The 25827-nt window shown below is 41.3% G+C and overlaps 2 protein-coding genes across 2 annotated transcripts in view; both read right to left on the minus strand.

The window, feature by feature from the left end:
- Positions 1–1681: 1681 nt before the first annotated feature.
- On the minus strand, positions 1682–7306 carry HHEX (hematopoietically expressed homeobox). Its single transcript, XM_004680626.2, has 4 exons — positions 6917–7306; positions 4646–4824; positions 4387–4437; positions 1682–2667 (listed from the first exon to the last, which is right to left on the minus strand). Exons 1-4 carry the CDS (start codon positions 7278–7280, stop codon positions 2449–2451), a joined length of 813 nt encoding a protein of 270 aa, XP_004680683.1. The 5' UTR covers positions 7281–7306; the 3' UTR covers positions 1682–2448.
- A 13855-nt stretch (positions 7307–21161) lies between these two features.
- Positions 21162–25827, minus strand: part of KIF11 (kinesin family member 11) — a 37904-nt gene continuing 33238 nt past the window's right edge. Inside the window, 3 exon segments of the mRNA XM_012723467.1 lie at positions 21162–22114; positions 24159–24275; positions 24932–25083. Coding sequence (XP_012578921.1) covers positions 21983–22114; positions 24159–24275; positions 24932–25083 — 401 coding nt within the window. The 3' untranslated portion in view covers positions 21162–21982.

Here is a 25827-nt window from a genome sequence, read left to right on the forward strand (position 1 = left end):
TGATGGGAAGACCCTCTCACTAAATTTCTACATAGGGCTCTAACATTGAAGAGACATCTAAGGAGTATGAGAAACAATAAAGAACTTGAAATGAGTCAGAAACCGGGGACTGAAAGGAGTTGTATAAATCATCTAGATCAACTAGACCATCTTCACTCTATAGATGAGAGAATTGAGGCCAAGAACTAAAATATGAACTCAAATCTTTAAATTTCCAGGTCAATGTACCCAGCACTAATTTTCTCAAAAAAACATAAATTCACAGGACCTCTAAAGGTCTTCTCAGAATCTAAGAAGGCAACGTGACAACTCCTCAAGAACCATGAATTTTTTTACTCCCTCTTCACCTGAATACCATGGTTTAGAGAGCTACAGCCCTGATCAGTCCAGCTTTATGGGCTTCCAAGGCAAGGAGGCATGCAGTTCCACAACTAAAGGCGTCCATGGAGGCCCATGCTAAAAGCAGTGCTCCTCCAATCTGTCCCCACTGGTGTTCCTCATTGTCCCCACCCCATTACTCCCCCCACCCCCCGCCCCCAATGCTGGGGTATCTGAGTGAGACAAGCAAATAGATGCAAGCTGAAACTTGGGCCAGTCAAAAACCTCAGTCCACCTTTCCGCTTAGCCCACAACCCCCAGGACCTCAGCACTCTCATTCCCCCCCTCAGATGGCAATACTCTCTGTACCCAGCACACTCCAGTCAGTCATCAAACTGGTTCTCACCAACCTGAGGGCCCTGCTTCTCTCTTCCTTTTTATATTCAGGTTTTGAGACCAAATCTACAGGCAAGCCAGCAAGAGACAATGAAGGTGGAATGCTTGTCCCACCAGTCTCTTCCACACAGGCAGCACTGTCAGAACAATGGTTCTCAAAGATGGTCCCCCACCAGCACCTCTGACATCACTTTGGAACTTGTTAGAAGTGCAAATTTCCGCTCCCTTCCCTAACCTGTCAAATAAGATTCGCTAGGTATTGGGGCCCCCACCCCCACCCCCCACCCCCGCAGTGACTTTCAACAAACCCTGCAGGTGATTCTGAAGCTCGCTAAAGCGTGAGAATGGCTGCCTTGGCACAAAAGTCCTACCTCCTGCTTCTCCCCGCCAGGGTCCTCTTCCCAGTCAGTCAGTGCACCCTGCCACCCCAGGCTCGGCCGCCAAAGCTTGACGCAGTGTTGACTCAAGCTGGTCAAGGACAGTGGCCGGGCGGGCAGGGCGAGCTGAGGCGAATCGATGGGGCTCTGACCGCCGAGCTCTGCAGCACCGCGGACCTCAGCATCGACTCCTCTCTCCGCCTGCAGGGCTCAGGGCCTTGGCCTGCTCTGCTGTGGTCCGGCGGACTGGGGCCTCCAGACCGCCAGGCACAAACATACACAGCCCCATTCGCAGCGGGGTGAAGCAGAAACCAACTTCCCGGTGCCCCGAGGCCGCCCCCCACCCCCAGCCCCGCCCGCGCTCCCTGGACGCTACAGCAGCAAGAGCCCGGCTAGAAGCTCCAATGTAAGCTTCAGTGCCCACCCGGCCCCAGGGCCCAGCACTGAGCCAGGCACCTGAGGCGCTTTCAGAAAACAGTGTGTTTTACTCAAAGAATAAGAGAGGGGTCCAACGAGGTCAGTTGTCCCACCGACAGATTTATTTTATAGACAAGAAACTTGTTTAAAAAACAACACACACCATTTTGACCATTTTTTTTACAGTGAACAATTATATATACACACATTATAAACACTGTTTGATATAAAACATAATATCTACAATCTACTTACATGTAATTAACCTACTTCTTGTTCACCTGTGATTAATTTTAGTCACCAAGGAGTCAGTTGCTTTGCTTGAATTGGACTGTTACTATCTACCCTTAACACCTGGGTCAGGCAGGTACTTAGTTATAGTGCAAAACAAGCATTTATTATCAACTATAGCTGACAAAAAGAGCACATACATCTCCAAGAGTTCTGAAATGGTTTTGGATTTAAGGCAGCAGTATAAGTAAGTCATAGAAAAGTAAAGAATGTTTTCTTTAATAGCCCAAGGCTGCCTGAATTTTGGTCCCCTTTTCAAGGCACACTTCTGCTTTTTCCTTTAAGGGGGATATCGACAGAGATCATAGAAAAGTCATTCAAGAAAACTCCTTTAAAATCTTTAAAGTTATAACTTAAAATTTAACAAAAGTTCACAATTTTTTATAAATAAAAAATTGTTATAGGGGGTGCATTTCATTAGTGAAGAGTCACTCTATCAGAGAACCTAAATCAGTACATAAACCATTTCTTAAGGCAAAATTAAGGTTTCACTGTGAATTTTTTATTTAGCCAGTGAACCAAATATTTTAGGTTTCAAGAATACCAGAAAAATGATTTCTGTTCTAATATAGTTTTCCAGCTTATCTGTGAAGATTTTTCTGGAGCAAATGTTATTCCGGTTTTCTGAACATGCCAGTGTCTGTGGTTATCATCCAGCATTAAAATAACCTTTATCGCCCTCAATGTCCACTTCCTGATCAGAATCTTCTGAAATCTCGGATTCAAGGTCTTCCTGGGAGGCAGGGGAGGGTGAATGCTGAGAGCTATCCAAAGCACCTTTATTCTGTTCACTGGGCAAGTCTTGCCTCTGGTCACAAGGATTGTTTATACTTTCCAGTTCTTCTTTTTTATTGTTTTGAGGGTTCTCCTGAATAAAGGAAATGAAAATGGAAAATGGTAGGATCATGAAATATGAGAGATGAGAGAACTAAATCAAATGTCTTCAGCCTCTTCCATCTTCTAGAATTTTAGTTTATCAATTGCCTTCAGATATACTTTTATTCAGAAAATAAATATTTTTGCTTCCTTCTCACTTTGAAAAAGACAAAGATAAAAGTTCCTGTCATCTCAGAGAAACATTATTCTCGTGCCAGGTAAGAACAACCAGTCACAAAATATGTTTTATGTGAAATGAACATTAAATCCAGTTCAGACCCATGGTCTCAAGATTCTTAAAAGTATAGGTGGGAAAAGAAATCAGATCACTAAGATACACACTACCCTATATAATTCAAATATTTAAACCTTGCAATTAACACTATCTTCTAGAAATTAACTATGAACGCTAAACTGTAGGTAAGTTAAGAAGGAAGTTCAAAATTAGTAACTGAAATCCTTTTGCATCCATTTTCTGGAGTAAGTTTATAAACACGAGTGAGTGGCAAGTTACAAAATCACAGAAAAGGGAATTAATCAGAACTAGAAGAGAGATAAATACAACCTACTTAAAATCTGGGGGAAATTTTTAGGAAAAAACCTTATTATATAGAAACCACTATTTTTAAAGTCTTTGACAAGGTCTGTAGTCAAGTCTTTGACCAAGAGCTAAATAAAATAGAGAATGTTTAATCCTAGAATGGACATGAACACTATAAAAATACAATATACAGTTAAGTTTTTTTAAAGAGGACCATACAATATATTCACCCGACATGAAAGTGGGCAAGAAAGGTCAGTGATTGAGAAGGAATCTCAATCAATGTTTAAATCACGTTAAAATTATGAATTATAGGAATCTTAATTTCTGTTCAAAGTGGCCTTTATGACACCCTCTTGTTTCAAAGTATGCATGACTAAATTTAAAAGTGTACACTGTCTTCAATTTTCCTGCTCGTATTACTGGTTCAAAAATATTTTCTTTATTATGAATTGTATTTACACTAGCAAATGAATAATTCAGCAGTTTTCAGGTAGCTTTGGAGCATACATTCAGATTAGGAAATCAAAAACAAATCTTTAGCTTTAAGTCAATAGAGCTTTAAAAACTGAATTAGCCTTAACTTTTTATCTCATGTTGCGTAACAAGGTCACTGGAATAATGTTAGAAAGTTTGAGCTGCTTTTCAAAGAGAGTTTTATATTCATTTTAAGAGCTGGCATTGATAGAAAATAATTTTTAAGCTCTTTTGATATTTAATTCTAAAAAACAGTGCAAACAAGAGTTAAAGGTGTTTATTTCCTTTTATTTGCCCTGAGCTCTGCCTGGTTTTATTATGGCTGTGTAAATAAAAGAAACAATTTTCTCCCAAAGATAACTGCTTAAGTAATTTACTGTCAATTACTTTATCTTTCCTGCGTTAATTAGATAAACAACATATGGGGTTTATAAAACAATTAGCCGGGAGTTTTACTAGCCAGTGTGTGAAAACCCAAGCATAATTGATAGAGGAGCTGCATTAGGTGCTTTTAACATTACCGCCACCTGAGCAACTCATCCTGCATTTCGGCAGGACTATTTGCCTTTTTAATCAAGGTGAAGAGGTTAAATAGTCTCTCAAATGACTTTTGCATACAACCCATAACAGGCCTCACATTGAGATAACATGATAAAAATATTTATTTCCATAGAAACAGAACCACGTCCATACCTGTTTTAGTCTTCTCCATTTAGCGCGGCGGTTCTGAAACCAGGTTTTGACCTACAAGAGAGAATGAAAACTTGCCGTGAGCCCGGAATCTGAAGGGCCGGGGGAGGAGGGGCGAAGCGGATCCCCAGCGCGAGGGCAGACCAGCGCTGCAGATGAAGCGCTGAGGGGCGAAACTGTGGGAGAATCCGGGGTCTCCACGTTTCTGTCCTCCCTGCCACCCCAATCCAGGAGGCTTGTCCTAGCCCGCGGGCGCGCTCACCTGCCTCTCGCTAAGCTGCAGCATCTTGGCCAGACGCTTCCTCTCTGGCGGAGAGAGATATTTCTGGGTCTCAAACTTCTTCTCCAGCTCAATGGTCTGGTCGTTGGAGAACCTCACCTGGCCACCTTTCCTTTTATGCAGGGGCCTCTGCAAGAAAGGGCTCCAGAGCAGGGGTTTGCCTGCGGACAAGAGCTACGGTTTGTGACCGCCCAGACAGACCCTAGATCTGCCTGGCCCTGGGGATGACAAAGGCAAGAAGGGAAGCAGGTGGAAACCCAATCAGACCCCTTCACATTCACAACGACCCAAAGCGCTCCCACCAACACACACACCACATCTAAAGTCACACATCTTCAGACTTATGCACAAAGACCACTCGTGTACTCTTAGACACACCAGAACCAGATACTAACACAAATCTTTTGATTCTCAAAAGATTACTCGCTACAAGTTGAACTTAAAATACTACAAGCCTCTATGTCCAGTGGCCGTCGAATTTACACACAACCTTTTGCACCTCTAGGTCTTCACCCTCAGGGAGCCTCACTTTCCAAATACCCAGATGTGTCTATATTGTCAAGCAAACTGTCACGCTACCCCAGGCACTCGCCGCAGGGAGGCCTCCCCCAGCCAGGCTGTGCCGGAGCCCTCGGGCCTGGGCGTCGGCGTTGGGCCGTGTGTGGTTGCTTCCAATCCTGGCTCCAGGGCGCCGCGGCCTCCTCTGATTTCACACCCGGCCTGCGGGGGCGGCCAGTTAAAGCCACCCGTGGGCTATGGCAACATTTCCGTCAATGTGTTTCCTGTTGGTCTATCTCGAAAAAACCCTTTGCTTCCTCCTGCACAGTTCCAGCAGTAACCCAAGGAAACCCAGGGCGCGCTTTGTGAAAACGTTCGTCCTCAGGCCCACCCGGGGTTAAGGGTCCCTCTTCGGCCCCTAGCAAGAGAACAGAATCACGCCAGAAGGGCCACACGAACCCTCCAAGTTTGAGTAAATAAATACTCAACTAAAGTTAGAATAATAGCATTTTTAAAAAGAAAGAAAGCAAAGTAAACCCCTCAAGATTTCTCTTAAGGATGAGAAAGGTGGATTGAGCTAGAGGTGGCACCATAATAAAATATTAAAATATTAATGAAAATGTTTTGCTGTCTTCCTACAGAAGCTGCAAACTCGGAGTAAGTTTAAATCCCTGGAGGCCCAAGGCAAAGAGCCCCGTTTCCTTATTTACCCAGACTTCATATGCCAGAGGCGCAAGGGCCACCCAGACCTTAGATCACAGTAGGGGACTTGGGGCGGCAATAATATCTAAGACAACGCACTGAGCAGACAAGCACCGAAAATTCAGTATGTCCAACGTGTCCGTATTATCTTTTTAACTCCAAAGACCCGCTGATCGGCCCGTCAGTCCGTCAGTCAGTCGGTCAGCGGGCACACAGGCCTTCGTCTAAAGGCTCTGAAACATTGGCATTGTTTTTTTTTTTCTCGAGATTTTGCTTACGTCAGGCTTCAGACTGGTGCAAAACAGCCTCAAAAAAAAAAAAAAATAGGAAGCAACTGGTTATTTTAGCTGCCATAAAGTCACATCCCACACAGAGGAAATGAACAATATCAGAAAAACGGATCCCGGCTATCAGAAGTCGAGTGTTTCCTGAATTTGTCTGTATTGAGGATGTCGATAAAATAATCAGCAGCGTGCACTACTCCGGGGGAAGGGTCTGCTTCATGCAGCCAGGAAAACACTTAACAGCTTCTGAAACCAGATTTACTCCTATCAAGAACTCAAGATTTCCTGTATGAACGGAAAGGGTCAGGCTCTTTCACTGCACAAGCTTGTTGAACCAAGTCCAGCCCCGTAACCACCCGGGCTGGGCAGCCATCCCTGCCCTACGGGGTCCGGTCCCGGCCCGGGGCGCCTTGGTACTCCCTTCCCCGTTCTTTCAGCGACGGCGGCCAAACCTAGAGATACGCTCCCCTCCCCGGGGCTGCTGTCGGCCACCAACCCGGGCCACAGGGCCCGAGGCCGAGCGCCCCGACGCCTGCAAGGTGCAGGAAAACCAATCTGAGTCATGGTGCGGTCAGCCCGGGCTGCGCGCCGCCGGGGCCCGCGCCTCAGTCCCCGCGCGCGCCCGACAGCCGCTTTTCAATCGCTTTTGCCACTACTTTCTATTGCCTCCCCCTCCGCCCCCGCCGCCTCCTGGGCGCTGCCACCTGCCGGGTGGCGCCTTCCTCGCCGCCGCCCCGGCTCGGCCCCGCCATGACCCCGGCCGCCTTACCCAGGGGGTCGTGGCGGAGCAGGGCGTGTGTGTAGTCGTTCACCGTCCGCGGAAAGGGGTACAGAGGGCCCCCGAAGCCGCCGGGTCCGTAGGCTGCGGCCAGCGCGGCGGCGGAGTGGTGCGAGAAGGCGGGGTGGATCGGCGTGGGCTCGTACACCGGGGTCCGGTAGGAGGACACGAGGCTGGTGAAGGAGGAATTGGGGGACGGCAGCGTGGGGGTGGGGGTGGGCGCGGCGGGCCCGCGGCCCAGGATGTCCTCGATGTAGAACGGCGTCGGGTGTGCGGGCTGCAGCAGCGGCGTGGGCGCGTACAGCGGCACCCCTACGGCGCCGGCCGCCGCGGGCCCGGGGTGAGGGTACTGCATGGCTCCGCGGCGCCCGGGCGCGAGGAGACTTGCCGATCCCCGCCGCGGCGCTACATTTATCCGCGCTCCGCGCTCCCGGCGATAGGCTCTGCCGGCCGCGGGGTGGGGCCGCGCTCTTTGGCCCCTTCCTGCTGCCGGGCCCCGCGGCCAATGGCGCGGAGCCCCGGGAGCCGCCTCCCGCCCCCACCCTTGGCCCGCCCCCGCCAGCCTAGCTCCCGGCTCGCGGGACGCGCGATCTCCCAGCCTAGGAAGACCCTGCGCCCAGACACCCTGCGTCACCGTCGCTTGGGGCACCAAGACCCCTTGCCCGGGACGCCCTCGAAGCGTTGGGACACGGAGGGCCGCGTCCGTCGGGGAAGTTGCGAGGAGAGCAGCTGCTTGGAGTGCGACCCTCGCCGCAGTTCCGAGGCATCCCTGCCGATACCCAGGCCCGAGCCCGAGGTGGCGGCCGCCGGCCCCAAGCTAAGGGGCAGCTGACCTCGCTCGGCCGGGCACAGGGGCCACACGCCGGCTGGAGAGCATGCAGCCAGATCGGCGCGCTCCCGGGAGTAACGGTGGCACTGGCTGTTGCCCGGGGCGTCTCCTGAGCACTCTGCAAGACAGTGACCGGGATTCCTGGGGCTGCTCCTAGGAGAGCTGCCCTCAGCTGCGTCCCAGTAGGATATGGACAACTAGACTTGTGGTGCTGTGGACTGTTGGCCGCTCCAACCGGTTTTAATTGGCGCCCCGAACTCAGTCACTTCCCTGGGGACAGTGGCAGAAGCCGCTTGGGCTGGGCTCAAGAGAAGGCCTGGGTCCTACGGCGGCAGCGGCGGGCGGAGCTGTGCAGTCTTTGCCAACCCACTGGGGCTGCAGGTCCCCCATCCCAGGACCCTGGGGGTAGCAGCTGCTCGCGGCACTTCCCCGCCCCACCACCACCACCTCATCCCGTTCTGCATGTGTTTCCTATTGAAGCGGTGGCACTTCAGCTCCACTCGCCTGTGGGGCAAGGGGGCATTTTCTTGATTGACGCCCTCCTGCGGTCGTCACACCTCGCGGTGAGCAGTTTCTGCTAAGGTCCTTCATTAATCGTGAAAATGAAAAGACTTCTCAGTTTTTCCTCTGGAGATTTTTACTTTACATCTTGGAACTATTTCTCTGAAATAGCGAATCGCAGTAGGAAGAAGAGTGGCCTGGGAGCAGGGTGACCTGAGTTCGAGTTTCACTCTGCACATTTTTTGTTGAGCAACTGCTGCACACCAGCAGTGAACGAAACATACAGTTCCTCACTGAAGCAGGAAACAGATTTTAATACGGCGGTTTATATACCTATGTGCTGAGAAGGAGAAGTATTTAGTGATCTGAAACCTTATAGCAAGAGGACATCGCCTAGTTGAGGGTGGAGGAGGAAAAAGTGTTCCCCAAGAAAGTGATGTCAGAAAAGTGAGGCGGATCCTAGAGAGGAGCGAACATTCCAAGCCCAGAGTATGACAGGGGAGTGTTGATAGTCAGGACAACTTGAGTCAAGTCACCTCCCCTGAGATTTGCTTCTCTGAAATGTTTTGGGACTTAGTCTAAAGGTTCCTGATTTGGGCTTGGGCTGGGCGCATCTGCATCTTTTACAATCTGATGACAGACAAGAGCTACAAGCAAAGACAAATGCAGCTAGTATGATGGGCTACTATCATTTGAGTTAAAACATTAGGAGAGAGTTAAGAATATTGGTACCTCTGCTCAATTATATAAACCATCTCTTAAAACACACACACACACACACAATCCAAATAACATCAGCTGTCTATGAAGAGAAAGGCCAGAGATGGACAGAGAATGGACTGTATATACTATGAACATTTGGAAAGCTGAGCCATGTGACTGCATGGTGGCTGAAGAATTGGCTGATTCTAGATTTTGAGCAAGAAAAGTACAAGGTGAGCTCAAGGCATCTTGTGCCAGGAACCATGGGGAGAAAACAGAGACCGTCTTGAAGGATCTTTGGCCAAGTTTGAGATGATTTAAGCATCAAAAATGCATTATAATATATTGAATGTAAGTTTATAGTTTCATTAGCCTTAGTGACATTCAAAGAAGAAAGGAATTTAGATTATAAAGCAGTTAACTAATGAAGAAAGCTTTATAACATCAGAAAAAAGATTAATGATATCAACAAATTATGTTTTATAATTATTATGCCTAAGAATGACAATTATTAGACACTAAAATCTCTCAGTGAAACATTGCTGAGGAATGAGAATTTTTGCTAGATTTTATTGGTTGGATTCTGTATTTTTTTTTAAAAAAAGTTATAAAGTACATTTGGGGGTATCCTAGGGTAAAGCTAAATATGAATTGTATGTTAGATGTCATTATTAACACTGTTATTTAAGGTGTTTTGGAATTGTGGATAAGGTGTCCTTATTTTGGGAAGATGCAAACTAAAGTATTTTGGGGTAAAGTGTCATTATGTCTGCAACTTTCAAATAGTTCAATATGCACACTATATATATGTATATATACACACACATAGGCATATAAGTATGTGTATACACATATGTATACACTAAAAAAGAAATACACCAAATTAGAAAATTATTCCTTGGTGAATTTAAGTAAAAAATACACAAATGTTCACTATACTGGTTTCAGCTTGAAAACTGACTTGAAATTGTCCAATACAAAAACTTTTAGGTATGATTTTGTGTTAGAATCATACAGGGGCCAGGGTACAGGCCATAGGTGTGGGGGCTTAGAGGATTCACTAGAGACTTGGAGGAGCAGAACAGGCAGACTGACTGAAATACACTGCTGAGGGGAGCAGCAGGCGGGTCAGGAGAGGTCTGCCATGCCATGTGGGTCACCTCCCTGGCTGGGGATCAAACTCATGAGGCAGTGACTGCAGATAGCTTCATAATGCTAGGCTTTAGCCCCTTGTACCCTAGAGAGAGCCAGCACTGTCTCTTTTTTAAGGTAAAAGTTATTTGAATTATATGTGAAGTCTGCAAAACTTGGGATAGTGTGTCGTCCTTGGACACCATCTGTGCTATCTCTGTTTTCACTGTGGTGTCACCTGATATTGTGCTGTTCATCCAGTCATAGTTTTCATCACCTGACCTGATGGACAATTCCAGCAGGTGCTTGGAGACTGTGGACCTAAGTGTGCATTTCTGTGTACCAAGGACAGAGGCAGGATTTAGGGATGAAGAAAAGACAATTACTGTCAATGACATGAAGCCAAAAGGTGCCTCCGAAAGTTGTTTGGGTCTCCAAAGATTGGGACATCTGTGAACTAAGCAGGTCCCTGTGATTATTATTTTTTCAAAATTGTATTGCCCTCATTCTTATTTTTCTCTTTTTCCTGCCACTTACCCAGCTAGTAACTAAGATAACTATTATATGCGATGCCTTTACAGTAAATCACTATGCCAGTCTTCATTCTCCCTCTTCAAATATATTTATTATGCACATAACTCAGTCACCAGCCAAAAACTCTAAATCTACAAACCTTACAAAAACAAATATTAAAGTGCTAATGAACTAGTCACGAATATAGGAAAGAGAAGCATTATCTCTTTCTTTGAGCAGCAGAGCCTGTGAGTGGATGGAGATTAAAAGGTATTGGTATAACATTCCAACTCCACGACATAATCCTTACCAGTAAATTGAAGCACTTAATTCTGTTAAACTATATAACACTACCTCTTACACTACCTCTTCTAAATCCAATCGTCAGATCCATGTTCATTTTGCTATAGTTAAAAAAAATTACAACCACATTTGTGAATGTCACATTTATTGAACTACATAATTTTTAATATCACTTGTGTAGGTTTTATAGTTTGTTTTATTGTTTTAAAAGTCATTTGGGGCTCTAAAAGAACTAGATTTTTCCAAAGTTGTCCTTAAAATTTTTTTTCACACAGTCAGAACTAATAAAACAAAACTGTTGTAGCTATTTAATTCAAAATCTCTTGGAGTTTCAATATTTTTTCTCTGCTGGATACTAAAACCAATAAAGCTACATGAGATTTTAATTATATTCTGAATTAAACAAGACTCTCCGCAAAAAATTTGGCACCATTAATTTTAGTCACTGCTATTGTGCAAGAGACCAAACTTTGTAAGAAGAGAAAGTGGTTCTCAACTCTAACCTATCTAGTAGGAAATTAGGTAAAAAATTTTGCAACTTATTTTCTATAATTAAGAGGTGAAACTTCAAATTGGCTATTGCTTGAAAGCATTGATGGAGTTTATTATAACAACTTGGTTCTATTTTTACTAATATTAAAGGTTTTATTACCATCAACTGTTGGAATGATTCATCATGTAGTAAGTCACATATCAAATCATAATATACTTTATTTCAGATTTGACAAAATCTAACTAGTCAGTGTTTTGTTAATTTACAAGAAGCTAAAGTGGTCAGATGAAATGTCTCCTCCATGTCATGAATGGAGCAGAGCTCAGAGCATGTGGGCAATACTCATCACCATGTCACTGCAGCGATGTTCTCTTTCCCATCTTACCTACTACACTGTGCATTATGTAGCATATCATATAGGTGAGTTTTGTGAACCATGGAGCATTAGGTGCAGCTTGTGATATTTATTTGTTAAATTAGAAAGGTGCTGCAAATGCCAATAAAAGTCCCAATTTTGGGGGGAGAACCCAATTTTTCCACAAGAAAAAGATCTGAACTAAATAGACATTTCTCCAAAGAAGACACATCAAAAGATGTTCGACATCATTAGTCACCAGGGAAATGCAAATCAAAACCACAATAAGACACCACTTCACACCCACTAGGATAGCTATAAAATTTTTCTTTAAATACAGAAAATAACAAATATTGGTTAAGAATGTGATGACTTGGGGCCCTCATTCATTGCTGGTGGCTGTGCAAAATAAAGCAGCTGCTTTGGGAAACCATTCTGGTAGCACCTAAAAAGGTCGAACACAGTTATTATATGACCAGTCATTTCACACTTAGATATCTACCCAAGAAATGAAAACACATGTCCACACACAAAAAACTTGTACATAGTGTTCATAACAGAATTTTATTATAATAGACAAAAACTGGAAAGCAACATAAATATCCATTAACTGATGAATGGATAAATTAAATACACACAGCCAAGCAATGGAATGTTACTCTGTCATCTAAAGGGATGAAGTGCTTACACATGCTACAACACAGGTCAACTTTGCTAAATGAAGGGAAACAGGCACAAAAGATCACATCTTACGTGATTCCATTTATATGAAAAGTCCAGAATAGGCAAATCTACAGAGACAGAAAGTAGATTAGTGGTTGCCTAAGAGGGAGGAAGTTGGGAGTAAATGGAGGGTGACTGACTCTGCAAATGGGTATAGTTTCTTTTTGAGGTCATGAAAATATTCTAGGGCTCTCCCTGGTGGTGCAAAAGGTTGAAGCACAGCACTGTTAAGCTATAGCAGCCACTGCAGCACAAGTTCAATTCCTGGCCAGGGAGCTGACCCATATGGTGTGGCAGACCTCTCCTGGCCCACCCACAGCTCCCCTCAGTGGTGTATTTTGGTCAATCTGCCTGTTCTGCTCCCCACTGTATCTCTGGTGAACTCTCACCTCCCCACCTCTGGCTTGTACCCCAGTTCTTATATGCATTAATAAATAAAATCTTTAAAGAAAAAAAATACTCTAGAAGTCACTGTGGCAATGGTTACATGACTTTGTGAACTTTTACAATGGTATGAATCATATCTCAATAAAGTTAACATAATCTACTAACAATGAAAGGGTATCAAATGAAAGTCAGTAATGTACCCTATATTTTAACAAGGGTTACATAGCAGAAGTGATATTTTAACAAATAATTCAAATTTGTGAGCCAAACAACCCTTGAGAAAATACCAGAAGTAATGAACCAGGACTCCCTGTTAGGACCTTGAACCCTCTGTATTCAACACAGCTACCTACTGCCCTGGATCCTATGCTCATTCATTTGCATTTTTTTTTTCCATCACCAGGTGCCCTTCTAATCACCCAGAAAGGAGAGGAAGAGGAAGTTTATTGCTAAGAAAACAAATTTCTGAAGAAAGAATTTAAAGCCAGTTCTGATTCTGTTCTTGCTTTTTTTAATTTTTATGAAATCATTTGCGATGCTTATATACACAAAAACCTCCCATCCATAACTTTCAGGGCATGCTAAAGATTTTATAGTTAGAAAAGAAAAAGGCAACAAATGTCACAACACTGTACCACAAAGAAGTCACAGGCCTTTTTCAATAGGACTGCTGAGGACATAGTATTGGTCCAGAGAGGAAAGTGGAGGAGAAAGAGAAATTTTACGAGTGAGAATCTATGAAAGCTGGGAATGACCACCTCCTAGAAAAACAGGGTCTTCAGGTGAAGACACTTGAGTTAGCTTACACTCCTGCTTGGCAGTGACCTCATCTCAGGAAAAACATAATCCTATTGGACAGCAACAGGCAAAAGGAAGAATAGACCACTTTCTTATGCCAGATATAAAAATTAACTCAAAATGGATTAAAGACTTGGATGTAAAGCCTGAAAGCATAAAGTACATAGAAGAAAATACAGGCAAAACTCTGCAACACTGGCTTCAGCAATGTCTTTGGGGACTTGACTGTACAGCAAAGGAAAGAAAAACAAAAATAAACAAAAGGGGCTACATCAAATAAAAAAGTTACTGCACAGTGGGTCTGAAGTTTCTGTCTCTCAAAGTGCCATTACATAGTGCTTCCTATCACTCAGTGCTGGAGGAATTGTGAATAGCTATGTATAAAACTTAGACATTATCTTGAAACTTTATGTCTTTGGGGCTGGAACATAACCCAGTTCCTTGCTTGTACTTCAGTGTCTCAGCATAGAGTTCATCTTGAGAACGCTTTTCCAACATAAGTATCAACCTCTCAGCAAATAGCAGAGCTCCTTGGGTTTACCAATAATAATCTTTATCGCTTTCTTGTAACTGTTATCTCCTTTTAGAGAGTACCTTTCTTCAGGTTTGGATTCATCAATCTGCTCATCCATCTCTCAGCAACTGGACTCTGTCAGCTCAGCTCACCTCTCTGTGCATTCCGGTTCCTCTCAGTGGTCACCAACTTCAAAGTTGCCTCTTGGTGCTTTCCACCTGCCTCTTATGCTGCAAGCTTAGCTTCTTCAAGTTTGACTTTCTGGGATTCATCTTTTAAGGCTCGGGTTTCAATAACCGCTCTCATTCCTAGCAAAACGTTCCCACTGCCTCCAGCTGCTGTAGGGCAGTGACCAGGGACTCTGAACTGGCTCCAGCTCCCCTTCAACCAGCTAGCCCGTAAGGTTTAAAGAGACGGCCTCAGCATTGGCCAGTTTCTTCTGTCCCTCTACTTTCCGCGACTGCGCTGAGCCCTCTGCCCTGTGTCCTCCCTGCAGTTGGGCTGCAGGACCTGGATCAGGCGCTTCCTGGCCTGGAAGACACACACCGTCGTGGTTCCCACGCAAATCCTGTGGCGATGAGGAGCCTGCCTCCTCGCTTCCTTTGGCGTTGCAGCCAAAGCTTCTCCCATACTTTCAGAATTTTGACCCAGTTCCTGAAACAGATTCTGGCATGTAGTAGGTGACCAAAAGATATTTTGAGTAGTGAGTGGATAGGATTAAACATGATTTTGAATCCTAGCTTCGCTGTAAGCTCTGACTGGCTTCTTAGCCTCTTGTGACTTGTATCCTCAAAAGTAGCATAGGGGTGATAATATTTCTTTCCTGCTATTACTGTGAGAGTTAAACTAGAGTTAAACTGTAAATCGTGGGCGTATAGTAAATACTCAATAAGTTGTAGTTGCAATGATGATGACAATTACAACGATATGAATAGACTAAAGTCCTCTCCTGATTCTTTTATGGTAAGAGAGCATTGCTACAGTAAATGTTGCTTGAAATAAATGTGCATCATCTGGATTTGAAGAACCTTTGATCAAAGAGACATTTTAATTAGAAATTTACCTGAGGTCTATTAAATTTAAGGGCTGTAAAGTTTAATAAGAGCTCTCAAGGAGCTTTGTTATAGCTGTATGACTGCACGAATGTCCTGAAAACAACCCCCAGACTCTCTCAGGTATGTTATTGTAATGAATGTACCCCCTTTTAAATGAATATACAGCATAATGATTAAAGAGCTAGAATATTCAAAGAAGGTAATACTCAAGATTATGCTGTTATTACAGTTATTAGTGTAGCAATGAGCAAATATCAGATAGACAACATTTTACTTGTGCCTTTTCTTTGCTTAACATCTGGTGGTTGTTTTTTATACTGCGACTATATATATTCATGAGGTAGTAGTAGTTTTACCCACCAGTTAAAAGCATGGACCTTTTCCTGATGCCTTCTACCTCTGTGTCCTAACAAAGCATTTTCTCTTTCTTAGCCTGTCTTGTTTGGATTTGATTTTATTTTCTTAGCCTAAAAATGGCACCCATATCATATAGTTATGGGGATTAAATATACCCAGGCCTTTACATTTTTTAAAATATTCATTTATTTATTTATTTATACAGAACTGGGGTACAGGGGCATTGAGAGGATTCACCAGAGGCAGAGTAAGGAGCAGAACAGGCAGATTGACTAAGTACACTGCTGAGGAGGACCGGTGGGTGAGACAGGAGAGGTCTGCGAAGACTCCTGGGCTGGGGATTGAACTCGCACTGAAGCGATTGTGGCTAGCCTGCAGTGCTGTATCCTAACCTGTGGTGCCACCAGGGAGGGCCAGCCTTTCCATTTTTTAGCCTGATGCCTGACCCAGTGTGTGTTCTCCACAGCCTTCTATTTGAGAGAACTAGAATTGTTTGTCTGGCAGCAAACAATAAGTTGTCAAGAACTAACTTGGTTTAGTCCATTTTTTCTTCTCCCAAGTTGAAGGACAAATGATGGTTGATTTTTGTAAGTTGTACAAAATTCTGTTGCATATGGCAGAAAAACAAAAATTTTAACAGCAGAAAGACTATATATGCTTTAAATCTTAGAAAAGATAGTTCTAATTTGTTTCTCCTTCTGGATTCATAATTTTGATTATTGGTACCTCCAGCCCTCAGTCACTGCAGTTAAATAGAGAAGGGAAGAAGGATTGAAGGGTTGAAGTGGTACTGATGTAAATGAGGAAAGAGGTCAGTGCCCAGATTGATTTGGGGAAATGAATTTAACCAAAATAACATGACTCCCCAAGTCTTCCATAAAAAGGTCTATTGTTCTAATGATTTTTGAAGAGCAAGAACTCTGTCTTAATCATTCCAGCCCATCCTGACGCCACCCTTTATGTCTTGTTACCAAGTTGGCATCTCTAAATGTATGTAGGTCATGAGGATAATCCCAGACTGCCAGGGAAGAAAGGAGTACGTCGACTGAAAGCACCACCTCAGTACAGGGATTTTTCTGCTTCTCTGAGTGATACTTACTTTCAGGGAGCGCCAAACCTACTCTACCCTAGTCAATGACTACTAGACTACTGATTTTCACTATGATTGTGGATTCATTCTAGAAGAACTAGTGAAAGTGATGAGAACAGGGCAAGTTAAAACACCACAGAGTTCACCATTCTTAGGAAAATACAGCCTTGAAAAATTGTTGCAAACTTAGTTGCAAACCCTTGGTTAATTATCAGAATTATGAAAATTTTGATTGTGACAAATTTTCTCAATATTTTGTCTTTATGGAGGAATGGTAGGAAGGACTATATTCTACTATTCATATAAACCTACCTTGTTCAGTACTTTGAAGCTATTATTCCATGTGTCTGCTTCCACTCCTTCCACTACAAAGTCAACTGCAGTGTAATTGTTCCCATGAGAACAGTCTTTTTTCTCTGGTTACTTATGTAAGATTTTCTTCCCCTTTTTTAACAATTTGACTAGTATACCTAGGTGTGATGTTGTGTTTACTCAGCTTGCACTTGATAGGGCTTCAATTCAATTCTCTTTTCACTCTGAAGTTCTAATTACATAAAGCTCTTCAACATATCCTGTTTGCTTTCTATTTCTCACCCTCACCATAAAGACAATGACATGCTTTGCCTTGATATGCTTCAGGATAACTATTTTCTTCTAAATTATGAAGTTTTTAAACTTTTTTAAACTGTTGACTATTTAGCAACTAAACCCATTCCCTACATTCATAATTTATTGTATTTTTTCAGTTCTAGAATTTCCCTCTGGTTCCTTTTTATAATTTCCAATATTTGTCCAAAATATTCCATATCTTTAAATTCTGAGTATATTTTTAAAGATGCCTTCTCGGGCCCTCCCTGGTGGCGCAGCGGGTTAAAGCACTGCACTAAGAAGCTAAAGCCACTTCCACAAGAGTTGATTACTGCCTGCCCTGGAGGAAATCCACATGGGGCGGCAGACCTCTCCTGACCCGCCCGCTACTCCCCTCAGCTTTGTACTTCGTAGATCTGCCTGCTCTGCTCCTTGCTCTGTCTCTGGTGAATCCTCTCACCCTCCACATCTCTGGCCTGTACCCCAGTTCTGTATGAATAAATAAAATCTTCAAAAAAAAATGCCTTCTTTGGGGCCCTCCCTGGTGGCTCCAAAAGGTTAAAGTCCAGCACTATGAAGCTATCTGCAGCCACATGGTGCCGCAGACCTCTCCTGTCTCGCCCACTGCTCCCCTCAGCAGTACATTTCCGTCAACCTGCCTGTTCCATTCCCCACTATATCTGGTGAATCCTTTCAACCCTCCCACACCCACCACCCACACTTCTGGTCTACACCCAAGTTCTTGTATGCATAAAAAAAAAAAACTTTAAAAATAATAAAATGCCTTCTTTGGCGAATTCACCAGCTGTGAATGTTTGTGGTTTGTTTCTATTATCTGCTTCTTTCTCTTGGTTTTTGGTCATGGTCTGTATCCTTATACATTAGTGTGAATGCTTTTTTTAAGAAGTGTAGTCAGCTATGTTTTATGACCACATGATATACATAATACTTTTTAAACTAGCATTCATTTAAGAGCTTTTTTTTTTCTATTTGGCAGCTCCCCTGTGACTATGCAGGTGCTTCTTTTTCTTTCTCCTTTGCCTAGTAAACTTGTTCATTAAAATGTGTGTGTGGGGGGGGAATTTTCTGATAATTATACTCCAATATTGATGCTTCATATTTAATTACCTCTCAATAAATGATAGGGCTTCCTTTATATTTCTCATTTTTAGGTCAAGTTCACATGACTTAAAATCTTGAATTATAATTGCATTTTGTATATCAACAAAGGTGTATAACCACCCCTGCTAGCTCCAACACATTTCCAGCATTCCCAAAGAAAATGCCATAATCATCAAATAGTCACTCATTTCTGCCCTAAACTCAGTTTTGACGACCATGAATCTGTTTCTACAAATTTACCTATTCTGGGTATTTCATCACACATGAACACTTGATTCTGATATTTCCCTCTTAACATATCTTTAAGTTTTATTCACGTATTAGCCTATGTACTTCACTTTATGGCTCAGAAATATATACCTTTTTCCCATTTTTATGTTAATGGGCATTTAGGTTGATTATACTATTTTGTTATTATAATGTTACTATGAATATTTGTGTACAAGTTTTGAGTATTTTCTTTTTCTTAAGATACCTGGAAGTAGAATTGATGGGTCATGTAACTTCATGTTTAACTGTTTTCAGGACTCACCAAAATCTACATGGATGGAGCTATTTTATATTCCCACCAGCAGTGTTTGAGGGTTTCCATTGAAACATCTTCACCAACATATGTTTTTCTGCTAAGTATCTTTGTAGATGTGACATTGTTATCTCATTGTGGGTTTGATTTGCAGGTCCTTGAAGGCTGTCACCTTTGGGGTGGCAGTATTGGAACCTAGCTGGAAGAGGGAAAAATTACTCAAAGTCCATGTGGAACAATGAGAAGCCTAGAGGGGTCACACCGGAAGTAATGTGCAGCCCCCATCCAAAGGCAGCCTCACATTTATCGACTACAAAGGTGGGGCAAGTACATAGGGAGTGTACATGGGTGGGGGATGGGGTCAGGGATATAAGCTAGGGTGGAGTAACCAGGGGCTATCTCGCTGGGGGCTCCATTGCCTGCCAGTCTAAGCCTATTACCTCTATTCTGTCTGCTGTTATCAGCAGATACTGGTTTCCCAGTTTGTTCACACACTAGTACTTTTACCTTTGGTGAGAAGCACGCCCCATGACCCTATACGTAGCTGAAAAGCAGGAACTCTGGGCACCAAGACAGTATTTCTGAAAATAAGGGGGGCTGGAAATTCTACAAGTTACACTCTTACTGCTCCCAAGACTATCTTTAGCTTTCAATCGTTTGATTATATTTTATCTTTTGGATCTGTGTTTATTCTATTTGAACTTCTGGAACATGTACTTTCAATTTTTGTGGGCAAATTGAGGTTTTGACCATTTCTTCAAACATTCTTCCTTCCTTCCCCTTCCCACCCCTTCTGGTACTCCATCTATGCAAATACTGTTATGTATCATTAAGCTACATTAAGTCTTTTAAGTTCTATTTATATTTCTTTCATTTTTTTCTTTCTGCTCCTCAAAATTGGAAAATTTCTATTTACCTTCAAGTATGCTGAAACTTACTATCATCTGCTCATATCTGCTTTGAAATACTTTTTTATTTCAAATATACTTTTCAGCTTCAGATTTGTATGGCTCTTTTTCAGTTTCTTTACCGGTATTCTTTATTTGTTCACATTGTTCTGAATCTTAGTTCTATAGCAAATTAGAGACACTTGGCTTAAAAGTCTAAGTCCAAATATGTGCTTCCTTGGAATAATTTATTAATTTCTTCTGTGAATGGGTCACTTCCTTTGTATGCTTATATTGCTGAAAACATTTTGATTACTGCAATAACTTTTGAATTTTGTAATGTGTAACTTTGGAAATCAGATTCTATGTCTCAGATTTTTGTTCCTTACTGTAGGCTATGTTATTGTTTAGTGACTGACTTCTAAACTATTTAGAACTGTTTTGTAAAGTCTTGGTGTACTGGTCTTTTAAGTTTTCCTTTTGCTTGCGGTTCAGCTAGTGATGGTAGAGACTTCCTTGTGCATCAGTGGAGGAACTGGTCACTGAAGTTATCTATTCTGTCATTTTTGGTGATAGGTATTTTTAGAGTACTTAACATTGTATATGAAAACTTATAGAGTTCTTTAAGGCTCTGGTTGTTAAAATTTTCCAAATACTTGTTTTTACACCTGTCATGCAGTTAGCTGTATTAGTGTTCCTAGGTAACTCTGACAACTAGTGAAGGATGACTTAAGTAGGCTTTGGGCCCTGCAAAAGCCAGCCTGTTTTCCATTCATTTACACTAAAATGTGTAGCCTACTGAAAGTTAGGGATGTTTACTGTGGTGGTAGCTGTATAGATATTTATTTTAGAAAGTGTAATGCAAGCTGCTTAATCCTATAGACTTAACCACTGCCAGATAATGGGGCAAGCAAATTAATGCAGAAACCAAATTTATTAATAATATGTTTATTGATATTACCCATAGCTTATGTTGACATCTGATTTTGCCAAAAAATTGTATGATTTCAATATAATATTGTTACCTTGCAGACAATATTTCTGTAAGATAAACTGAGTTCCTTGAAGTATCACGCTTTCTAATATTCCAATAGGGCTTACTTTTAGCTATAAAAGTTTAATATTTATAAATTTATACACCAAGCTTGCTATAGACATAAGATTTCTTTGTGTGTGTGTGTGTGTGTGTACATATATATACACACACCTTCTAAATGTTCTGGTTCTTCATGCTGAAATATCTTAACTTCCAGAAATTTGGATTTCAGATTAAAACTGTAAGGACTATCTTAAGGTTTAAGATTTCAATAGAGAAAAATAAACAAACTTACTTTATTATATACAAAGAACAAAGTTTCACCCAAGTATATGAACTGTAGTCAAAATATCTTCAAAAGACTAAAAAAATCATGTGACGTTCTGCACAAGATATAGGCCTTAAAATGGAGCAAGCAGTTGTTAAGCAGAGCTCTAAGTAGTTCTCCCATAATAGTCATTTATATTCTAGAGAACTTGGCTTTTTATGAACTCTTTGTGGTGGAGGAGGGGATAATATGTTAGGCCTCAAAGAGGTGGAAACAAATTTACATACATGGAAACAAATTTAAAATACTGAAGGAAGGGTTCTGTTTATTGTTGACAGTGATCTTTAAAGATAGCCACAGAAATATTAAGGAATTCTATGTAAATTCTAACTGATCCTAAAAATGGATACTACTTTACAGCTCTACAAAAAAGGAGAAAGCAAGCTGAGAAGGCAGAAAGAAAAGGTCTAGGAAAGGCAGCAACAAGTACAGACATAATTCAAGCACACGAGAAAAGACGAGATGATCCTTTCCAAGGACAAGTATTGGTGATATTTACCCATATAAAGTCAAGTCTGGAAGAACAGTCCAGCTCCTGTAGTAACTGCTACTTAATAATATACAAGTAAAATAACTTTCATTTGTTATGAAAGGCTGTTTTTTATCAAAAGCTAGAAATGCATATTTACTTAACACCAAATTAAACTTTATACATACTGAACTAAAGGGCTGACAGAAAAATGGGTAGCCATAGTAAACAAAACTAAATTGATAGAATTGCCTCGATATTATCTATTAATTTAAAACCTATACACAGGCTCAAATTATGAGGTTATAGTTTTCAGTTTTCTTAAAAAATGAGATTACTGATCCTCAAATTAACTAAAAATTGATCTGGGCTCGCAGAGGTAACCTGCTCCTAGTGATAGATTGCTCTGTAGTTTCTTCTACTTTAGTCCTCTCCACTGGATTGATGCCTCTGTTTTCTTTGTCTTTTCCATGTGATTTTTTATGCTGTGGATTTAAAGGGAGAAATTAAATCAATATAATGTAACCTTGGATACACATAGGCTATTTTCTATTTTCAAAGATCTGTAGTCAAGAAATTAAGTGTAAAAAAACCAGACGAGGCTCACATGGCAATAAGAGCCAGCAACTTATATGGCAAGTACAGATGAATGCTTTCATTAATCACTAACAGAAGAAGTGGGGTAAAAGAAATACCAATTTTCTATATGATTTTCTAAGGTATGATTACAGATTTTACTGGTTCTCAACAGAGAGCAATTTTTTGGCCCCCAAGAAACACTGGTAACATCTGGAGAAATTTCTGGTTGTTAAAACTAGAGGGTACTAATAGCCTCTAGTGAGTAGAAACCAGGGATGCTGCTACACATCATGTCATACACAGAACAGGCTACCATGACAAAGGAAGGAGTATTGAGCTCAAAATAGAAGAAACTGTTCTAGGGAAATAAAGATTTGCTATCATGTGAAAAGGACATTTCTTGTTTAAACATGGAATCTGATATATAGGCTACTTTTCACACTTCTTTTATTTAAAAAAATTTTTATTTTAAAACTTCATTGCAGATTCAGTCATTAATGCTGAGACAGATTATAAATCAACATTGGAGTTTTAAATTCAGATAAATTACCCACATCAGACTGTTATAAAGGAAAAAATAATTTAGCTGATAATCTAAAACCTAACCCCAGATGCTTTCTCGTAGTAGAGGGACTTCCTAGCCATAGCTGAGCCACTAAGTTTGGCTTTTAAGATGCCATAAAAAAGGTCTTGCTAGTGGCACAGGGGTTAAAGTCTCAGCACTAGCGAGCTACCACCAGCCACTATGCATTAGTTTGCTTCCTGGCCAGGGAGCTGACCCACATGGAGCAGCAGACCTCTTCTGAACTGCCCACTGCTCCCCACTGCCCCTCAGTGTATTTCAGTAGATCTGCCTGTTCCTCTCTCTACTGTCTCTGGTGAATCCTCTCACCACCCACCGCACCCCCACCCCCCAACCTCTGGCCTTTACTGCAGTTCTTCTATGTATAAATAAAAAAACAAAGCTTTAAAAAATAAAAGATATTCTAAATAATAAAGAAAAAATTTCTAATCATAGATTACAAAGTTACTAAGGTTTTGTTTTCTTTTCTGTCTTTTCTTACCTTAAAAGATAGAAGAGAAGGATGAAAAATGAAATCAAATATAGACGTCTCTAACAGTACAAAATAAAGCAAATGGTAGGAAAAATCAGGGGATAAAATTGCTTCAAAGTTAACAAAGAGGAATTTAATAGAATCCGAGAAAGTTTTTGACTTTTTAAATCAGAGAAAGTGAATCTTTAGACCTGGATAGAAAGACCTGCCAGTCGCTAAAAACACAATCAGACAAACGCCTGTCAGAAGCAGCACCTCAACTATAAAATATAACCATCAGCATACTGCACAGACTCTCTAGACTCGTCTTCAAAAGAGAGGGAAAGATGCTAGGCAGTTCACAATACCATATTCCCAACAGTGTTCAAAGGGAAGTAAGAGAGGTCACAGGATTTAATAACAGGATCAAGGCAGGCCAAAAAAAAAAAAAAAATCAGGGACATGATTTTTAATAAAAGAGCTTCTAGCAAGAGAAGTCACTAATAAAATCTGAGAGGTCTTTGGTTTTGCAATCTTTTTTAAACCTCCTAGCCTTCAGAGTCTGCCTATGGGCAGAGAGGAGATCCTAGAACTTCCATGTCAGATGTGCAAAGGAGAGAGAACTGCACCTCTCAGTGTCCATTCTGATGTAGGATGCAGAAAGGGGATATTCATAGTAGATTACCAACTAAGGATGCAATTAGGTCAAATTTTGCCCTTATTTATCTTACACAAAACCCCTGATGATCAATATTTGTACAAATAATCTTAACTGGTAAAGTGAACAAGCCATTACAAAGAAATGACAGAAAACTGTTTGCTGTCTGCTCTCAGCAAGAGTAATGACTTTGTAATGAATAGCAAATGATGGACTTAAATATGTGGAATGATTATCTGACAGGAAATAATCAGGTACCTGGAAAAATGGAACTCCGCCACTTGATGGACAATCCATACTGGTATCAACAGGTGGTTCGTGACTCAGAGGTTCTTCAGTGGTATTCTCCAGAACTGTCTTTTCTTCCTCCAAAACCTAAAATAAGAAGCTGGATGAGTGATGAAGTCCAAGGATTTCAAAATCTTCACAAAAGGCAGTTTTCTTCTTTGAAAATAGTGCCTGTTCCAGAAAAGTTAAGCCTCAAAAGAATTTTTAGCAAGTAAAATAATGAGAATAATCCATAATGTTTTTATGTAGAATACCTACACTAGAATGGCAAAAGTAGTAATCTCAGAATGGGACTAGTTTATTTTTTATTTTCTCTTTTGTAATATTTTGATTTCCCAACTCTTCTATATTACTAGAATAGATGATAGAGCTTGATTGTCTAAGTTCTAATTCCAACTTAATCTTTGTGACAAGGTAAGCCTTAGTGTTAATGTGTAAGATGGGGATAGTGTTAGGACCTACCTCAGAGGGTAACTGAAAGAATTTAGTGAGTAAATATGTATGTAAAGTGCTTAAAAACAGTGTCTGGTACATCATACACACAACATAAACACTAGCTATTATTAGATTAATAATAAAAAATGATTCAAATAAACCATTTTAAGAACCAAGCAACTATTAATTACGAAAGAAAGGGTAGGATTCAAGACCAAATAATAAAGTTCTTCATATGAAGTTAAAATTCTTCAAATGACATCAAGAATATATAGGAAGTTCAAAAATAATTATGCTTTAACTCTTACCTGACAGGTCTCTTCTTTATTGTTTTCTGAACAATTTAACATCTTTAAAAGCTCAGGCTGTTTCCTTTTCAACTGCTCAAGGAGCTGTTCACGTGGTTGGGTTCTCACTAATGTTGATGGGTATAAATAATTTTTCCTCTGTGGTGTTGTACCTTTAGTAGACATTATATAAGAGGAAAAATTAATGGGAGGATATGAACAAGATTGTTTTTAATGCTAGAACTATACTTTGCACTGTCTCGTCATATATCCATTGCCACACATGGGAATCAGTCTTTTCGTCAATCAGGAATATATTGCCTGTAATGAATTATATTTCCCAGCTTGAAAATTGATCTTAAATAGTCCACTTTTCCAAACCCACCCCCAAAACACAAAATTTCCATCACTAAAGAAAAACAACTTAACTTCCCTGGAAAGTAGACAAATGAATAAACCAACATTCTTTTGCACCAACTAAATAAGTGCTTCAAAAATAAACAGCTTTGCTGTGTGGAGGTTCCTAAAAATGGGAGTTTCTATATGATCCAGCTACTCCACCCCTAGGTATCTACCCAAAGGATACAAAAACATTAATTCAAAAGGACACCTACACCCTTTTGTTTACTGCAGCATTTTTTTATAATAGGTAAGCTATGGAAACAACCTAAATGCCCAAAAACAGATAAAGAAAATGTGGTATATACAAGTGGGCTTTATCCCAGGAGCACAAGGATGGTTCAACATCATAAAATCAATTAATGTAATCCATCACATCAACCGACAGAAGAATGAAAACCACATAATCATTTCGATAGATGCGGAGAAGGCTTTCGACAAAGTTCAACACCCATTTATGTTTAAGGCCCTTGAAGTCCTCGGAATAGAAGGAACATACCTCAACATGATAAAAGCCA

This window comes from Condylura cristata, unplaced genomic scaffold (genome assembly GCF_000260355.1).
Source record: "Condylura cristata isolate star-nosed mole 26May11 unplaced genomic scaffold, ConCri1.0 scaffold00011, whole genome shotgun sequence".
NCBI classification, from domain to species: domain Eukaryota; kingdom Metazoa; phylum Chordata; class Mammalia; order Eulipotyphla; family Talpidae; genus Condylura; species Condylura cristata.

Excerpts from the sequence above, each read along its gene's own strand:
- HHEX (XM_004680626.2), bottom strand. The coding sequence starts at position 7,280 with ATGCAGTACCCTCACCCCGGGCCCGCGGCGGCCGGCGCCGTAGGGGTG. Across the intron at positions 4,825-6,916 it reads GCTCCGCCACGACCCCCTGG|GCAAACCCCTGCTCTGGAGC; the intron begins GTAAGGCGGCCG and ends TCTTGTCCGCAG. Across the intron at positions 2,668-4,386 it reads AATGGAGAAGACTAAAACAG|GAGAACCCTCAAAACAATAA; the intron begins GTATGGACGTGG and ends TCCTTTATTCAG.